General features: G+C 46.4%; 3 protein-coding genes across 3 annotated transcripts in view; 2 read left to right on the top strand and 1 right to left on the bottom strand.

The window, feature by feature from the left end:
* Positions 1 to 1,853: 1,853 nt before the first annotated feature.
* LOC311375670 (interactor of HORMAD1 protein 1-like) lies at positions 1,854 to 4,237 on the top strand (the record flags this gene model as incomplete). Its single annotated transcript, XM_084490738.1, has 7 exons — positions 1,854 to 1,909; positions 2,008 to 2,167; positions 2,581 to 2,717; positions 2,818 to 2,866; positions 2,957 to 3,041; positions 3,287 to 3,402; positions 3,488 to 4,237. 7 exons carry the CDS (start codon positions 1,854 to 1,856, stop codon positions 4,235 to 4,237), a joined length of 1,353 nt encoding a protein of 450 aa, XP_084346864.1.
* Positions 4,238 to 4,729: 492 nt separating this feature from the next.
* LOC311375675 (kelch repeat and BTB domain-containing protein 12-like) lies at positions 4,730 to 9,163 on the bottom strand. The gene is made up of 6 exons (XM_084490742.1): positions 9,031 to 9,163; positions 7,512 to 8,715; positions 7,073 to 7,343; positions 6,708 to 6,858; positions 6,267 to 6,464; positions 4,730 to 6,160 (listed from the first exon to the last, which is right to left on the bottom strand). Exons 2-6 carry the CDS (start codon positions 8,576 to 8,578, stop codon positions 5,988 to 5,990), a joined length of 1,860 nt encoding a protein of 619 aa, XP_084346868.1. The 5' UTR covers positions 8,579 to 8,715; positions 9,031 to 9,163; the 3' UTR covers positions 4,730 to 5,987.
* Positions 9,164 to 10,144: 981 nt separating this feature from the next.
* LOC311375669 (solute carrier family 26 member 6-like) overlaps positions 10,145 to 15,984 on the top strand; it is a gene marked incomplete at both ends in the record, with an annotated part of 7,342 nt that continues 1,502 nt past the window's right edge. Inside the window, 13 exons of the mRNA XM_084490737.1 lie at positions 10,145 to 10,284; positions 10,607 to 10,746; positions 10,886 to 10,996; positions 11,394 to 11,572; positions 11,654 to 11,818; positions 12,039 to 12,191; positions 12,486 to 12,568; positions 12,664 to 12,811; positions 12,904 to 13,017; positions 13,408 to 13,485; positions 13,916 to 14,011; positions 14,109 to 14,215; positions 14,509 to 14,578. Coding sequence (XP_084346863.1) covers positions 10,145 to 10,284; positions 10,607 to 10,746; positions 10,886 to 10,996; positions 11,394 to 11,572; positions 11,654 to 11,818; positions 12,039 to 12,191; positions 12,486 to 12,568; positions 12,664 to 12,811; positions 12,904 to 13,017; positions 13,408 to 13,485; positions 13,916 to 14,011; positions 14,109 to 14,215; positions 14,509 to 14,578 — 1,584 coding nt within the window. The remainder of the gene's footprint in view (positions 10,285 to 10,606; positions 10,747 to 10,885; positions 10,997 to 11,393; positions 11,573 to 11,653; positions 11,819 to 12,038; positions 12,192 to 12,485; positions 12,569 to 12,663; positions 12,812 to 12,903; positions 13,018 to 13,407; positions 13,486 to 13,915; positions 14,012 to 14,108; positions 14,216 to 14,508; positions 14,579 to 15,984) is intronic.

Here is a 15,984-nt window from a genome sequence, read left to right as displayed (position 1 = left end):
GTAAAAGCGGGACCGCCTCTGCTCAGAAAATCAAAGCGCCTCCGTTCAGGGCTTCAAAGTAAAAGCGAACCAACCACTGCTCGGAAAACTCATCTGAGCTCTGTTATACACATGTTATTAATACACATAGTATAAAACACACCAACCACTGCTCGGGAAACTCATCTGAGCTCTGTTATACACATGTTATTAATACACATAGTATAAAACACACCCTCCACTGCTCGGGAAACTCATCTGAGCTCTGTTATACACATGTTATTAATACACATATGTTATTAATACACATAGTATAAAATACACCAAACTCTGGAAAAAACGTTGAATTCTCTGATCCTTCTCATTTGACGAATGTATTGGATCTCTTTGTTTATGTTTATTAACTTATTACTGTTTATTTGGTCATATCATATATAGTAGATGGTTAACCTGGTTAATATCAGTACATGGTTAACCTGGTTAATATCCTATACAGTACATGGTTAACCTGGTTAATATCATATACAGTACATGGTTAACCTGGTTAATATCCTATACAGTACATGGTTAACCTGGTTAATATCATATTCAGTACATGGTTAACCTGGTTAATATACAGTACATGGTTAACCTGGTTAATATCATATTCAGTACATGGTTAACCTGGTTAATATCCTATACAGTACATGGTTAACCTGGTTAATATCCTATTCAGTACATGGTTAACCTGGTTAATATCCTATACAGTACATGGTTAACCTGGTTAATATACAGTACATAGTTAACCTGGTTAATATCCTATACAGTAGGCCTACATGGTTAACCTGGTTAATATACAGTACATGGTTAACCTGGTTAATATCCTATACAGTACATGGTTAACCTGGTTAATATCCTATACAGTACATGGTTAACCTGGTTAATATCCTATACAGTACATGGTTAACCTGGTTAATATACAGTACATAGTTAACCTGGTTAATATCCTATACAGTACATAGTTAACCTGGTTAATATCCTATACAGTACATGGTTAACCTGGTTAATATCATAGACAGTACATAGTTAACCTGGTTAATATCCTATACAGTACATGGTTAACCTGGTTAATATCATACAGTACATGGTTAACCTGGTTAATATACAGTACATAGTTAACCTGGTTAATATCATAGACAGTACATAGTTAACCTGGTTAATATCCTATACAGTACATGGTTAACCTGGTTAATATCCTATACAGTACATGGTTAACCTGGTTAATATACAGTACATAGTTAACCTGGTTAATATCATAGACAGTACATAGTTAACCTGGTTAATATCCTATACAGTACATGGTTAACCTGGTTAATATACAGTACATAGTTAACCTGGTTAATATCCTATACAGTACATGGTTAACCTGGTTAATATACAGTACATAGTTAACCTGGTTAATATCCTATACAGTACATGGTTAACCTGGTTAATATACAGTACATAGTTAACCTGGTTAATATCCTATTCAGTACATGGTTAACCTGGTTAATATCCTATACAGTACATGGTTAACCTGGTTAATCGCCGCTGTGTTAACGGTCCTCGTCGCGCGAGCGGCGGACTCTCTAAAGGCGGGATATTTAAACCAGTCCGCTGGTCGTATCTAAATACCGTGGTAACTAACTAGTGGTAACCGAACCCCTTTTTGTTCAATTTTACGGACTTGAACGTGCTTTGCTGTCATATACAAGGTAGCAGCGGGTGGATTTGGGCCATTATTACAACTAGCTCCTACTACCAGTGATTTCCTCCACAAACAACATTCAGGCGATCCGACGACTCGTCAGTGCACCGCGACCAGGTGCAACTAGCTCACCGGCCCACCTGGTCCAATGAATCCCAACGTGTGGAACATCAAGGACATCTTGAGCATCCCGACCGCAAGCAGGTAGGCGCAACACTGGAACACGTGTTCCCTTTTTAACCCTCTTGAGGACGTGCGTCCCTTGTATGCCCCTCTCGGTGTGTCGTCCGTTCACTAACCAGTCGGACCAGAGTCACCGGCAGCAATGCGGCCACCAGCGGCTACTCCAGTCTGTCCGAATCCCAGTACGGCTTTGGCTCCCAGTTCTGGCCGGAGAACTCCCAGGGCATGTCCCAGGAGATGAGCCTCGCGTCGAGGGCCTCCCAGCAGAGCTCCCAGGAGGTACGTCTGGCCCTCACTAGATTATCACAGGTTGTGTACCGGGGTCGGATAATAATGTAGCTGCGTGGAAGACAGGTATGGGGGAATTAAACAGTCTGGAAACAGGTAATGAGTAGTAATGAGTAGTAGGGGGAGTAATGCTGATAAGAGTGGTTCATTGGTACATTTGGTAGATTTCTAATTAGCTGACGACATTGTCTTTGTCCAAGAAGTCCAGGGTCGATACTTACTTACATAAAATCTAAATTAACCAATTTGCACGTCTATTGTTTCTAATGTCACCATGTAACAAATGATCAGAGATGGTCAAACGTGTCATTTTGGGCTGCTTTTGGGTACGTAACTCAAAGCACCGTGAATGCCTCCCGCATCACATCTGACCGGTTCGTTGTAACTGGTGTGACGCCGTTCAGGGGAACGAGCAGAGGGTCTGCAGTAATTACCACACTAAGCCGTTCCTGTTCGAGGCCAAGGGCCAGGGCGTCAGACCGCTGGCTTTACTGGACAAGTTCGAAGAAGACAAGAAAAAAGCAAAAGAGAAAAATGAAAGGTGTGTTTTGTGTTGAATGTTATTCCCCCGAATGTGTGAGTTGTTTAGTTGTTGTTGCAGAGTTGTTGAAAAAATAAATGAATCGTGTTTGCTTCAACAGTGACGTGTTGTTGAAGGAATCCCTAAGTTTTCGAGAAACGCTCAACGATGTAAGTAATGCTGCCATTCTTTTATTTATCCATAAGCTTTTTTATCCATAAGCTTTTCATCATAAGTGGAAGGTGTTTTTCCTTTTTCAGATGCAACAGTCGATCTTGGGCACAGAAAAAGACATAGCAGTGTGCAAAACGATTCTAGAAGGATTCGACAAGTTTGCCGTGACAGGTAATTTTTTTTAGGCTTATTTCAAAGCAGTGAATTTAGTATGGTTAGAGATGGTTCATGCTTTGGCACAAAATAAAAAATACCCACTGCCACTAGATGGTGCTCTATAACCAGGTAAGTAACTCATGTGATTATCTTGCAATGAATTGGTATTCAATTTCTAAATCGATTCAGATTTAGTCGATTCAGTTGAACACATTTACATATGTCTACATATGTAAATGTCCTTACATATGTCCTTACAGTGCAGCAAGGTCAATCCAGCCTCCGGGATGGTGTTTCACATCAGTTTGAGACCATGCTAGAAGAACTGATCGCTCAGAAACAGACGCTATCAAACATCGAGGGCAAGTTACTGGAGGTGATTCATGTTCACTTTTGGAACTTCACATCTTTACCTCGTAGTTTGCCAATTGCTAATTCTGATTAATAATGGTGAATTGCAGACTGGACTGGCCACCAGGGAACTAGGCTCATGCGTGCATGGCTTGGAGAAAAGTCTAGAAGCTCTGAAACAGGATCACGTAAGAGGAAAACACCACCTGGAAGAGGCAGTGCAGCTGCTCAGCACCTTAGTCTCCAACCACTCCGGCACAAAGGGCTGTGGGGGGGTAGCAGACAGCGCCGTCCAGACCTCACCGGGGCTGGGGCAGCCACCCCTCACGGTGCAGCCCCACAGCCCGCCCCACAGCCCGCCCGGGGCCGCGGGGCCTCCCTGCTGCCGGCCCGAAGGCACTCAGCCGTCTGACGTGTCCTCGTGGGACCCCAGGGCCACCGCGGAGCCGAGGAAACCCCCTCGAAGAGCCCCCAGGAGGGCCAGCAGCACCAGGAGGAGAGCGCTGGCCATGCCCAAGGGCAGGAAGAGCGCCGTCTGGGACGAGAACAGCCAGCCACCCGTCAACAGCGTTAAGAAAGAGGAGGCGTCGTCACCGCTCAAGGAGATTTGCAAAGAGGCTCCAGGCCGCTGCAAAGGAGTCCCAGTGTTCCACCCCAACGCAGGCGGTAGAGCTAACGACGGTCTCAAGGCTTTTGTGGCCCCGTTCAGCCCCTGGTCTGAGGACAGCAGCAGCTCTGTCTGCGTTGCAGGGATGGAGACCACACTAGAGCCAGCTGAGCCCAACGGAGAAGTGCCTGAGAAGGGGAAAGGGCTCTGGCAGTTGTTTGATGTGCACTGTGAGTCAGACCTGTTTTTCTAGTATTAAAAAGATGTGAGACTACGTTGGCTCTTTCAGATATATAAATTGCAATAAACTTCTCTACAAATTAAAAATCACTGTATACAGTTTACTATGGTATTTGAAAAAAATAAGTACATCTCTAGTATTTGCTGATTGTCAGAAAACTAATCGTCAATTGGTTTCTAGCGCATTATGAATTTCTTTTTTTTCTCAAACATTGTATTCGGCTTAAAATCTTGCAGTAACAGTGTGCTGCATAATAAATTAATATATACATTGTTTTGGATAATAATATCACCATATCATGAGTTAAAAATGCACTCATTAATGTTTGAGTGCATGAATGGATTTAATTAGCCTGGTATACAAGAATACCTCTGAGCAGCAGCACTACCTACAATATCAATATCTGGTAATGTTTGATTAGCTGCTAGTATAGATGCACCTTTTATATTATTTGAATTACAGGTTTTTAGATGCATGAAATTAGTACATACTCACAAGTTCAAGTACTAAATATGTAAACACATTTTTATTTGACAAACTTACAATACTCCACTGCCATCTACTCTGATCAGTCAAAAGTCATGATGGGTTATTAGGTATTTGATGCAAATAATCTATTGAGTGATTATTACGGGATATCATTTCAGGTTATTTACTGTAGTACATATTAAATGTCTTATAAACAAAAGAAGCAAACAAAATAACTTAACATTTACTGTCTAACAATCATGAAAGAAACAGTTCACCTTAAAATTAGAAAGAAATAATGCTCAACCCGCTGCAATATTTATCCCCATAACTATTGCACAATGTTGTCTACTTGTAACACAATGTCTGTGCCACTATGTCTTTCTCAAAGCACCTTTAAAAAGGTTTCTATTTTACTATTTTAAGTGCAACTATTTTAAGTGCAGATATGTTTTCATGCGGCCCTTATTTTGGCCCAGGAGAGCAGTCTTCCCACTTTGTGATACGGTATGCTAGTTGCATCCACCCTCCTCTGTTGGGGGAGGTTCCATTCAAATGTCCAATATTCCTCCAACCACAGAGCGTTTTTAAATCCAGCGTTTTTAAAGTGCGATACCCACCATATGCCCATCAATAGTGATATTGATGTATCTTTTGACGTTGTGTTTTCATTCAAAATGAGGATAACCAACCAGTACCCTCAATATCTGAAATATGCGGACTAGACCAGGCTAGACTCTGAGCTTACTCCAGATTCAGTGTGTCAGCCAGAGGAGACTCTGAGCTTACTCCAGATTCAGTGTGTCAGCCAGAGGAGACTCTGAGCTTACTCCAGATTCAGTGTGTCAGCCAGAGGAGACTCTGAGCTTACTCCAGATTCAGTGTGTCAGCAATACTAGACCTGGGAATAATCTGGGTTTACTACATAGTCAGTGTGTCAACCATATAGTCATCAAAGGTAGGGTAGGCATTTAAGGAAACCAACCAGCGTAAACTAGATTTTGAAAGCATCCTCCCCTCAGGCCTCCCTCCAAAGCTTGCTAGCTTTAGCAATTGGGCTGCCTAGCCTTGTGCAGCTGCGTAGGGTTTGGTAAGGACAGGCATGTTACAGGTCTGCCACATTCACAGATACCTTATATTTGTCTTAATTCGCTCAGAGCATTTGATTTGTTGCTGTAAGCAAATTTCAATAAATATGCAAAAGAATGATTCTATAATCTGTGCTTACCCCAGCTTTAACCGCATGGTTCATACGCTTCGTAAAGCAGACAGGCTTTGCTCAGTGACTAACTAACTAAGCCTCGCTGACCAGGTCAGCAGGTGGGGACATGAGTCCGCGCGGGTTGAGCTTCGCCACCAAGCAGACGTCGTAGTTATCGTGCATCAGAGCGTGTCGAGCCACTGCCGTCCAGCGGTTCTCCCAGGGGTCCAGCTCTAGAACCTCCTTCGTTATGTCGTCATGGCGATCTAGGGGTCATTAAGGATCGAAACAAGCGTTATGTTTATGTCAACTTCACAAGGCGGAGCATCTTCCAAGACCGTTTGGAGCACAGATCTAGATGCGTTTGACTACCTGCTCCTTTGTAGTAGCCACAGACATAAATCTTCCCCCCGACCACGCCTGCGTTGGACGCATTGCTGCGTAGGGAGAGTTGTGGTGAGGGCAGCGGGGGGCCGTCCCTCCACTGGTCCTCATCTGGGCTGTAGATCTCCACCGCGTCCAGGCAGCGACGGGACTGACCTCCGTCCACTCCCTCGCAGCCGATCCCTCCTGTCAGTGGAGATCAGGTTCAAATGACATCATGTCAATGTGAATGACCATTAAATATTAAGAATCAGTCAAAACCAACATAATTCAGAGGACCAAAAAGCGATGTTTCTCTTTGTAAATGTACTTTAAATGTCCACAGCAGACTATTGGAGATATGTTTTATACTTTGTTTAACACATTTGTTTGCATCAACAAGTCTTTACATTTTGTCGGCTGAATTGGTTGAATCAACGCCCATCTTACCCATGACATAGATTTCTCCATTGAGCACAACGGCACTGCATCTATATTTTGAATATTTCATGTGGCCGAGCTCCGCCCACTTGTTCCAATCAGGATCGTAGACCAGGAGACGGTTGCTGAGGCGATCTGGTTCATCGTCCATCCTGTGAGACTAGAGAACCATAGAAGCATGATGCATTCATAGAATCAGACATTACGGACTACAACACAACACCCTGTGCCACTGGGCAGCAGCCAGATCAGGAGTAGATGTATGTTTTGCTCAAGCTAGTCCATTGATGTTCCATAACGCTCACTTGACACCCTGATTTGAAATTCATGTCTTTCTGAGATCAGAGTGTTTGTTGTAAAAACGTCAACCTTACTTGGGGCGTGCGACCTCCGATCACATAGAGGCGGTCCTTCAGTGTGACCGCGCTGTGATAGGCCAGGGGCAGGGGCAGGGGCGCCGCGCTGCGCCAGGGCCCCCCCTGCTTGCACCAGCGCTCCACCGAGTTGGTGATGAGTTGCTGGTTCTTCAGCATCATCTGGCCCCCCAGCAGGTACACCGTGTCCCCCAGGGCCCCCAGGGCGAAGGAGTCCCGGTACTCTGCTGACGTCAGGCACTGCCAGCTGCCCTGAGCCTCCACTTGGTACCTGTTTCAGTCGTGTGTAGGGAGGGCAAATCATTAACCAGCTGTGTTCTCACATTTCAATCTCTACTAGCTGGCGGGTGGCTTTGCCATTTTTTTCCACAAATGAGACTGAACAGCACATCAACCTACGGCACCTTTAGTGAACATGTGCCTACAACCTGCTCCTCACCTGAAAACCTCCACGTTCCGTTCCTTCTGCCGAGCCATTTTACGCACCCCGACCTCGCCCGCCACTATGATGTCATTGTCTTCGGTCACGACGCCCGCGCACACGTGCCCCAGGGCCTCCCCGTAGCGAGGGGACGTGATGTAGTAGCTGCGGCCCGTGCTCGGCGCGTAGCAGAAGTTGCGGTCGGCGTAGCCGCCGTAGCGGGATCTGAGCCCGCCGCTGTCGGTGCCGATGCAGAGCAGCAGGTCGGTGGTCTCCATGCCGTAGCGCAGCCGGAGCTTGCGCGGCGCAGCAGAGTGATGCATGGCCGCGACGGCCATGGCTTCATTCAGCATCTCTGTGCACTCTGTGTCGGCCAGCAGGGCCGTGTTCCTCCTCATGGTCTCCCTGAGGTAGTCGGCGTCGACCAGCGGCAGGCGCACCTTCCTGAGCAGCTCGGGCAGGTGGTGGCTGCGTCCATCCTCCAGGGGGCTGTGTCTCACCCAGCGCAGGACCGCGTCCAGGATGGTCTCCTCCCTGGAGATGTTGAGGTCGTCGGAGCTGAGCAGCTTCCCCAGCTGGTGGGCCTCGAGCTCCAGCAGCTCCTCGCTCTGACACACCTGGAGGAAGTTCTGTCGCAAGAAGCGCTGGGCCTGGTCGGCGAGGTCCTCCGCGCCCAGGTCGCGGGCGTAGAAGTACACGCCCAGGCAGTTGGAGGCGTCCATGTTGTCCGTCATGTGCAGCTGGCAGCAGGCGAACACGTCGTCCATCTGCAGCAGGAAGGCGGCGATGGAGACCTCCTGCACGTTGGCGTTGCTGAGGGGCAGCTCCGAGGTGTACATGTAGCTGAGGAGCAGCGCCAGGCTCTGCGCGTCGGTGTCCCGGAGCAGGATCTCCCTGCTGTGACACTCCCGCAGGCCGCAGGTGAACATGGCGCGGAAGTAGGGGCTGAAGGCCGCCAGCACCACGCGGTGACACGGGAAACTGATCCCCTCAGCCACCAGCACCACGTCCGTCAGGTTCTCCGTCTCCCTCATCTTTCGCAACTGGCTGAGAAGCGCCAGGCTGTGTTTGACGGTTCGGTCCATGCTGTTTCACCTCGTGTAGGAAATGATTTCGACTTGGTTGAGGATTCAATCAACTAGTTTTACTTTGTAAAAAAGATCAGTCTTTAAGTGTTGAGTTTCAACTAGTGAGGTCCTTGTCCTCGAAAAGGAGACATGGCCTGCAATAAATGATTGTAAAAGCAGAGCAAATAAATAAATTACAAACAGCAAATTAAGTTACATAGAAAAAAACTATTCAGTGAAAGCTGAGGTGCTATTGTGTGGCTTTTTTTTACACTTTTTTACACTTTTTCTATTGCATGTCACTGATGGTGATATGGTTACTAGGACAGATTCGGTTGGACAGAACTTTAAAACAAATTACATATATTACTTGTGACTTGGTATATGTAGAAATATATCATATTAAGATGTGGCACAGCAGTCAAAGCAGCTTTCTCCATCATGCTAAGCAGTTTCTTTTGTTGTCTTACCAAAATTATCAACTTCACTGCTCTCACGATAATCCAGTTGCTGTCTCTGTCTGATGAAGACCAGAAAACATTCATGTTGTTGTTTTTGCTTCGGTCTATGTGTGTTGTTGTTGAAAATGGCTAAGCAATCGCCAGAGATTGCTTAGCCAGAATCTATTTCCCCTCCCCTAGCTCCCTTGGCCCTATGAGGAACAAACCCAAAAATAGATCATGTTCTCACAGCAAGTGGGTCAGAGGGCTCAGCTAATGGCCCTGACATTTTACTTTATTTACATGTATCCATGTATACAACAACACCAGAAAAGGTATAGTTAACCGTGTATTAGTTTTATCTGAGGTTTGGCAGTGACATTGCAGTCAATAAATGATCTGCTCCACCTTCAACACCTGTCTCATGCCAGACGCTGTGGAATGGTGGACCCTCCCAGCCTCAGATTTCACACTGGACTCTCTTAAAGGGCCAGTCAGCAAACCAGCTCAAACCTAACGCAAGCATTCGGTAATTGCCTTTATTGTTGTTAAGTAAATGTCCCTTGCTTATTGCTATTAATAGAAGATCTATCACCAGGAACAGTAGACATTTTGAAACAAAGGAACTAAGTGTATGCCTCAAGTGGAAAGTACTAATATATTTTCCATGTCTGGTAGTGTTTTCTTGATCTGGTAATAGATGACAGGATGTGGGTGATTTAGTTTGATGTTAAACTAGGATGTCATGGTTCATTAGAATCACTTGTGCAGGTCTAAGGGAAAATGCTAAGTGAACGTCACCTGGGGCCCGGACGTCCGCAGATCTCCTCCCTGAATACCAGAATCAGATTAGGGTTTACCCTAACATCCATTAGGCTTTTAGTCATTAAACACCTCCCAACCATGAGGGCCCATCAGACCTGCCTAGTTAACCATTACATATCATAATATTACATGCAAGCTGGCACGGTGACAGTGGTGCTGCTGCGTCGTGGTGGATGTAAGAATCAGCATCGGGACAGAGGCGGGTCGGGCAAGTTCATCAAACGCGCTAGCACTGGAAGTCGTTGGGACATACCTTTGATAGGTTCAGAAAAGTAAAACGGCTGGGACCATTTGTAGAGTTGTGGGCAGAATATAAGCCATGGGCACTACATGTAGGTCGGGCAAATACAGAGTGGAGAGAGATGTGCTGGATGAGGAGGGACTGGAAGCGATTGCTCAGAGGAAGACTTACTCTGATACCCACCCTAAGCTAACTGAACGCCTCAAAGATTCACTAAGGTAAGGTCTGTATAGAAAGTTGATTAAGTTGTATAGAAGGAAGTTAATTGTTAAGGTTGACCGACAGTATCTACTAATGGTGCAGTTAAACCTACACTACCTCACTTTTTAACCACTCACTTTTGTTCAAAATCTAAATTGTGTTCATCCACAATTTAGATGGTTTCAACGTGTTTTGAAGCAAAGGAAAGTGCAGTGATAAAGTTAGACAGGGCATTGTAAATAAAGGGATATGGCATTTATAAAATGATTATGTTAGAAACGATGTTCAAATAATGGATGGACCACTCCTGTCCATTTCTAAGAGCCTCCTCTTTTCCAGATGTACAGTTCCCAAACTGAAGCAGCGCATAGTGCACAGCCTTCCTGTGCTGTACTGGCTGCCCAGGTATTCCATCTGGGACTATGGAATGCCGGACCTCATCTCCGGCATCAGTGTGGGCATTATGCACCTACCACAAGGTATGCAGCAACTGGTGGCATTTATTTTAAGAGCCAATCAAAGAAATCGATGGTTATCCCATGCGTCATTTATGTGTAGATTCAAATATATTTCACATTGAGGTCTTTGTAATCGTTGTTCTTTGCTGTCTTTTGGAAGGCATGGCCTACTCGCTCTTGGCCTCTTTGCCTCCTGTCTTTGGGCTCTACACGTCCCTCTACCCGGCGCTAGTGTACTTCTTTTTTGGTACCTCTCGTCACATTTCCATTGGTAAGTTGAGATGTTGATCGGCCAGGCGTGACTCTAATGACACTGAGCCACTCTGGTTGAGAGCTGAGGGAGTGGAAACCGTATCTGAAACCGTATTTTTATTTTTAATTTTTTTCATTTCTTCCTAATAAAGTATTCAATCAATCAAAGGGCGAGGTTAGGCAGTGAATTCATGTGATTAAGAGCAGGACGGGGTTAGGCAGTGAATTCATGTGATTAAGAGCAGGACGGGGTTAGGCAGTGAATTCATGTGATTAAGAGCAGGACGGGGTTAGACCTACACATACAGTGAGGACATCGGGGATCGAGCCAGGCACCTTTTGGCTGAAGGTTGAACACTAGCCACTACAATATCCAGGCAACTCCTGACTCCTTGCTCTGGTGTGCTGTTCTCCAGGTACATTCGCCGTGCTCAGCATCATGGTGGGGGGTGTCACAGAGAGGTTAGCCCCAGACAGTAGCTTCCTCATAGCAAATGGGACCAACCTCACTGCTGGACAGGTGGACTTACAAGCCCGGGACTTGTACCGGGTCCAGGTGGCTGCGGCCACCACTGTCCTCGGAGGACTCATCCAGGTATCTATGCTTGTATGGAACGGGTCATTCTGATGCACTTATTCCCGTGACTGCTGGCCATCATGAGCTGTGTGTTCCTAGGTGGTGCTGGGCCTGGTGAAGTTTGGGTTTGTGGGGACCTACCTGTCGGAGCCGCTGGTGCGCGCCTACACCACGGCGGCGGCCGCCCACGCAGTGGTGGCCCAGTTAAAGTATATCTTTGGTGTGTCTCCGAAGCGCTTCAGTGGCCCTTTGTCACTGGTGTATGTGAGTGTTGTCGACTTACTACTGGGAACCAAATGACTACATTTCTATTTTTGAACAACTGCTTTGAACTGGCCTTAATGATGTCACATAACAGAGTTTGTTCACTCCCGACGAGCTTGTATTTTCTGCAGCTCGCGATTATTATTGCATGCAATGTAATGAGTTTTGATGGATCCGAGCGCATGTGTGGTCAGCCATCCGCCCTCTGTGCAATCCTTAGACCTTGGTGGATGTCTGCTCCTTGCTTACCAAGACCCACCTTCCCACCCTGGTGGTCAGCGCGGTGTCCATGGCCTTTCTCATCTCCGCCAAGGAGCTCAACTCCTATCTGTCGCCAAAGCTCCCAGTGCCCATCCCAGTGGAACTCATCACGGTCAGCGGAGTCCATTACCTCCTCACACTAAGTTAATGGTTATTGATGTTCTTTGCTGCAATGGAAACACAAGCTTGGAAATGCTGAGCACTGGCATTAGGGCAGCAAGTGTGATTGTGCAAAACACAGCAAAACGATCACGTTGTAGCTAATGATTATGTCTACCAGTGTCTCTCACTGACTATGGCACAAGCCATTGGAGTTTAATGATTGATTCAAAGTTAGGTTTCTTTGGACTGACGTATTAGTGGCTGTTTGAGTAAACGTATGAATTAACCTCTTTTTTGTGTTTAGATAGTGGCAGCGACATTAATATCATCATATACGCAATTGAGCAGCAACCTCACCATCTCAGTGGTAGGGGAAATTCCAAGTGGGTAAGAATCTGTCTTTTTCTTGTGGTTGGTTGGAGCTGATTGTTATGATTCTCATGTAGCAGCATGAGTCATCATTTTCTCTGAACGCCTCCCAGTCTGAGTCCACCCAGCCTGCCCGATGTCCACGTGTTCGGGGACGTGGTGGGCGATGCGTTTGCCCTGGCCATCGTGGGATACGCCATCTCCATCTCACTGGGGAAAACATTCGCACTAAAACACGGCTACAAGGTGGACAGCAACCAGGTGACCTACAACTACAACTACATTACCCCGTGATGCCTAGCACACGGCCACACGTCCCAGTACTTTGTTCTCCCGCTCTGCGTCCACTCCAGGAGCTGGTGGCGCTGGGCCTGAGCAACGCGGTGGGAGGCTTCTTCCAGTGCTACTCGGTGTGCTCCTCCATGTCCCGCAGCCTCATCCAGGAGAGCACTGGAGGGAAGACCCAGGTGAGGGGTCAGAGGAGACATGCTCATATCTGTGGGTGTTTAACCCGCGGCTCTCCCGACGCCACACCGCGGGGGGCTGGAACGCTCGGACTGTGTGACCTAAGGGTTTGGGAGGTTTACCTCAGAGGACCTGTTCAAACTCTCTCATGAGGACACTGATCATGCTGAAAGTGTTGGGTAAAACTATAGACAACGACCAACGTTAAGTCCCGCATTCAGGGATCAATCTCGGCCAGTTAGTGCTCTCATGGAAACTGCATTATGTGGTCACGTGTAGGACTAAGCAAGGCCTCAAACCTGAACATAAACCAGCAACTAAATGAAGACGCAGAGGAGAAACTGCGTTGCCAGATGCTCTCTGCATTATTCATGCGCCGCGTGTCCTTTCAGATGGCTGGGATCGTCTCAGCCGTGATCGTTCTGGTCACCATACTGAGGCTGGGCCCGCTGTTCCAGGAGCTTCCCAAGGTGGGGGACCCCGGCTTCATCCCACGACGCGTTCCTCACCACGGAGAAGGCCCCTCTGTTGTGGTGTCTTAAATCAGAACGACATAAACATCGGCCCTTTTTGTGCTCTTTTCCTGTCTTGCTTCACACATCTCACCTGTCCTAAAGTCCCTTCATTGGTTGTCCAGTCAGTTCTAGAATAGATTTTAAAATCCTCTTATTGGTGTTCAGATCACTCAGTGGATTAGCGCCCGGAGACGTGCTTCTGGTGTATGTCCCTCTAGATCATCAGGTCTCCAGGTCCCCTTCAGACATACCTATTTAGCTCAGCATTCTCTTAATCCATTTTATTTATTTATATAGATATATTTATTTATATATATTTATTTATTTTTCTTTGTTTTCATTGTATTGTTAAGCACCTGTATTGCAAGTTTGAATCCTTTTGCAGGCTGTACTTGCGGCGATCGTGTTTGTCAACCTGAAGGGCATGTTCAAGCAGTACTCGGACATCCCTCAGCTGTGGAGGAGCAACAGAATCGACCTGGTGCGTGGACACGTTAATCATTCAAACATCCAGTCACAGTCACTGAGTCCCACGAGTCAGGGGTCCACGCCGGTGGTTTCTCGTGTCCACGCTCCAGGCGGTGTGGCTGGTCACATGGGTCGCCACGCTGCTCTTCAACCTGGACCTCGGTCTGGCAGCGTCCATCGTCTTCGCTTTGCTCACCGTCATCTTCAGGACCCAGCTGTGAGTCAGCAGACGGATACGCTAACGTAGCCTATGCTAACGTAGCCTCCGTTTAAAACGTTGGTTTGACCCAAGGCACGCAGAATTATACTGGGCTTTGAACCAACCAATTGTTTCCTCTTCCTAATACATCCATCATATTTTCCAACATACACCAAATAAGCACTAAGTCTTAGATGATCAAGCACCCTCTCTTTAAGTAACACTCTAAGCTTGACTCCAGAATACTACCTTATCAAATGAGATTGAAGGTTGAATGAACGGTTCTAAATGCTCGCCTTGTTTCCTATCAGGCCAACCTACTCGGTTCTGGGACAGATTCCAGGCACTGATCTCTACGAGGACATGGAGACTCACAGAGGGGTAAAGTGTTCCTCTCCAGGTCTGGGCCCTCCAGCCTGTTTTATTCTGAGAGCTCATTTGACAAAAGGAAGGTGGCAGAGAGCTACTTGTGTTTAGTATTGTTAGTAACATGTATTCAGATAGCTGATCTCCACCAAAACCAGTTGAATAAGCTTATTTTGTGTGAACATTTACAAAATGTTGACATATTATTAACACTCAACACACAAATTGAGCATAACATATGATCATCTTAACATTACATACCACTTAACATAAGATCATCACTTTCCCTCACTTCATGGTCTAGACTGTATAGTGTTTATAGTCAGTGAGACAGCTGGCACTGCAAGGAGTCAACGGGAGAGGCTTACACTGGAGCGTCTCCACTCAGGCTCGATCTCATGGCCTCATTTAAATGTTCATCTGTCAGTCAGGTTCTGAGCTTAGATTTCATGACATTCATGTCAGAAAAAGTTGCTTCACAAAGGTCTCTGATGATTCTGCCTCTACTAGGTTCTACTTTGGATCATCTCCATCTCCTCAGGATCTTTAGATATCACCTAAGTCCACCGTCATGAAGGGGTTTGCCTCGACTGTCACACAGGGCTCAAGTTTCTCAAATTCACTGAATCTGTCTGCAAACTCACGCCCAAGCTTGGACAGCAGGTCACAATACTAGAGTGCATTGAAAATGTTGGCTGCCCCTCCAACATCTTTGAGACTTAGTGGAAGTACTGAAACCTTTGGTTTTTCACTTATTGAATGTAAAATGACTTGGCTTTTGAACAGCACTGACCATATCACACATTTTTTCATCTCTACCTTGTAACTGTAGGTCCAAGTGATTCAGGTTCTCAGTTACATCCGTCATCATTTCACTCAGCAAAGAACGAAAGCGCTGTAGTGTCTTACCCCTGCTCAGCCATCTCATTTCAGTGATGAGAAGGAGATTCTCGTTCTCAGCACAACTTTCCTCCAGGAGCAGCTTGAAGCTCCTGTGTCTTGGCCTTTGCTCGAATGGAGTTGATCATCTTACCAACAGGTGTCATGACATGATCTAAGCACCTTAGAGCATATCGCCTGTTGATGAATGATACAGTGATAGTGGATAGGAGAGTCCGGGTCCGCTTTGAGAGGGCTGTAAGTCCTGAGTGACACCCTGTTATAGTTGTTACAGACACCAGCTGTTCAAGATCTTTTTCCCACAAAGTAGTGCCTTACAGCATTGTCATCGTTTCAAGTGGAAGTAAGGTCAAAAAATTATTCTTTTGTGGAAAAGTCATCAAACACAAAGTGAACGAAGACAGCCAGCCGTATGGCTGGAGTCCAGCGACTCATCACGACTCAAACCACCTGCACCTGTCCATGCCCCAGCTGCTGCGCAGACACTGTCCGTGACGCAGTACAGCACCAAGCACTTCGGC

Source organism: Micromesistius poutassou (assembly GCF_964030765.1).
Source record: "Micromesistius poutassou genome assembly, contig: SCAFFOLD_2440, whole genome shotgun sequence".
NCBI classification, from domain to species: Eukaryota; Metazoa; Chordata; class Actinopteri; order Gadiformes; family Gadidae; genus Micromesistius; species Micromesistius poutassou.
The sequence above is the reverse complement of the archived record's forward strand: the minus strand, read 5'-3'. Positions and strand labels throughout refer to the sequence as shown.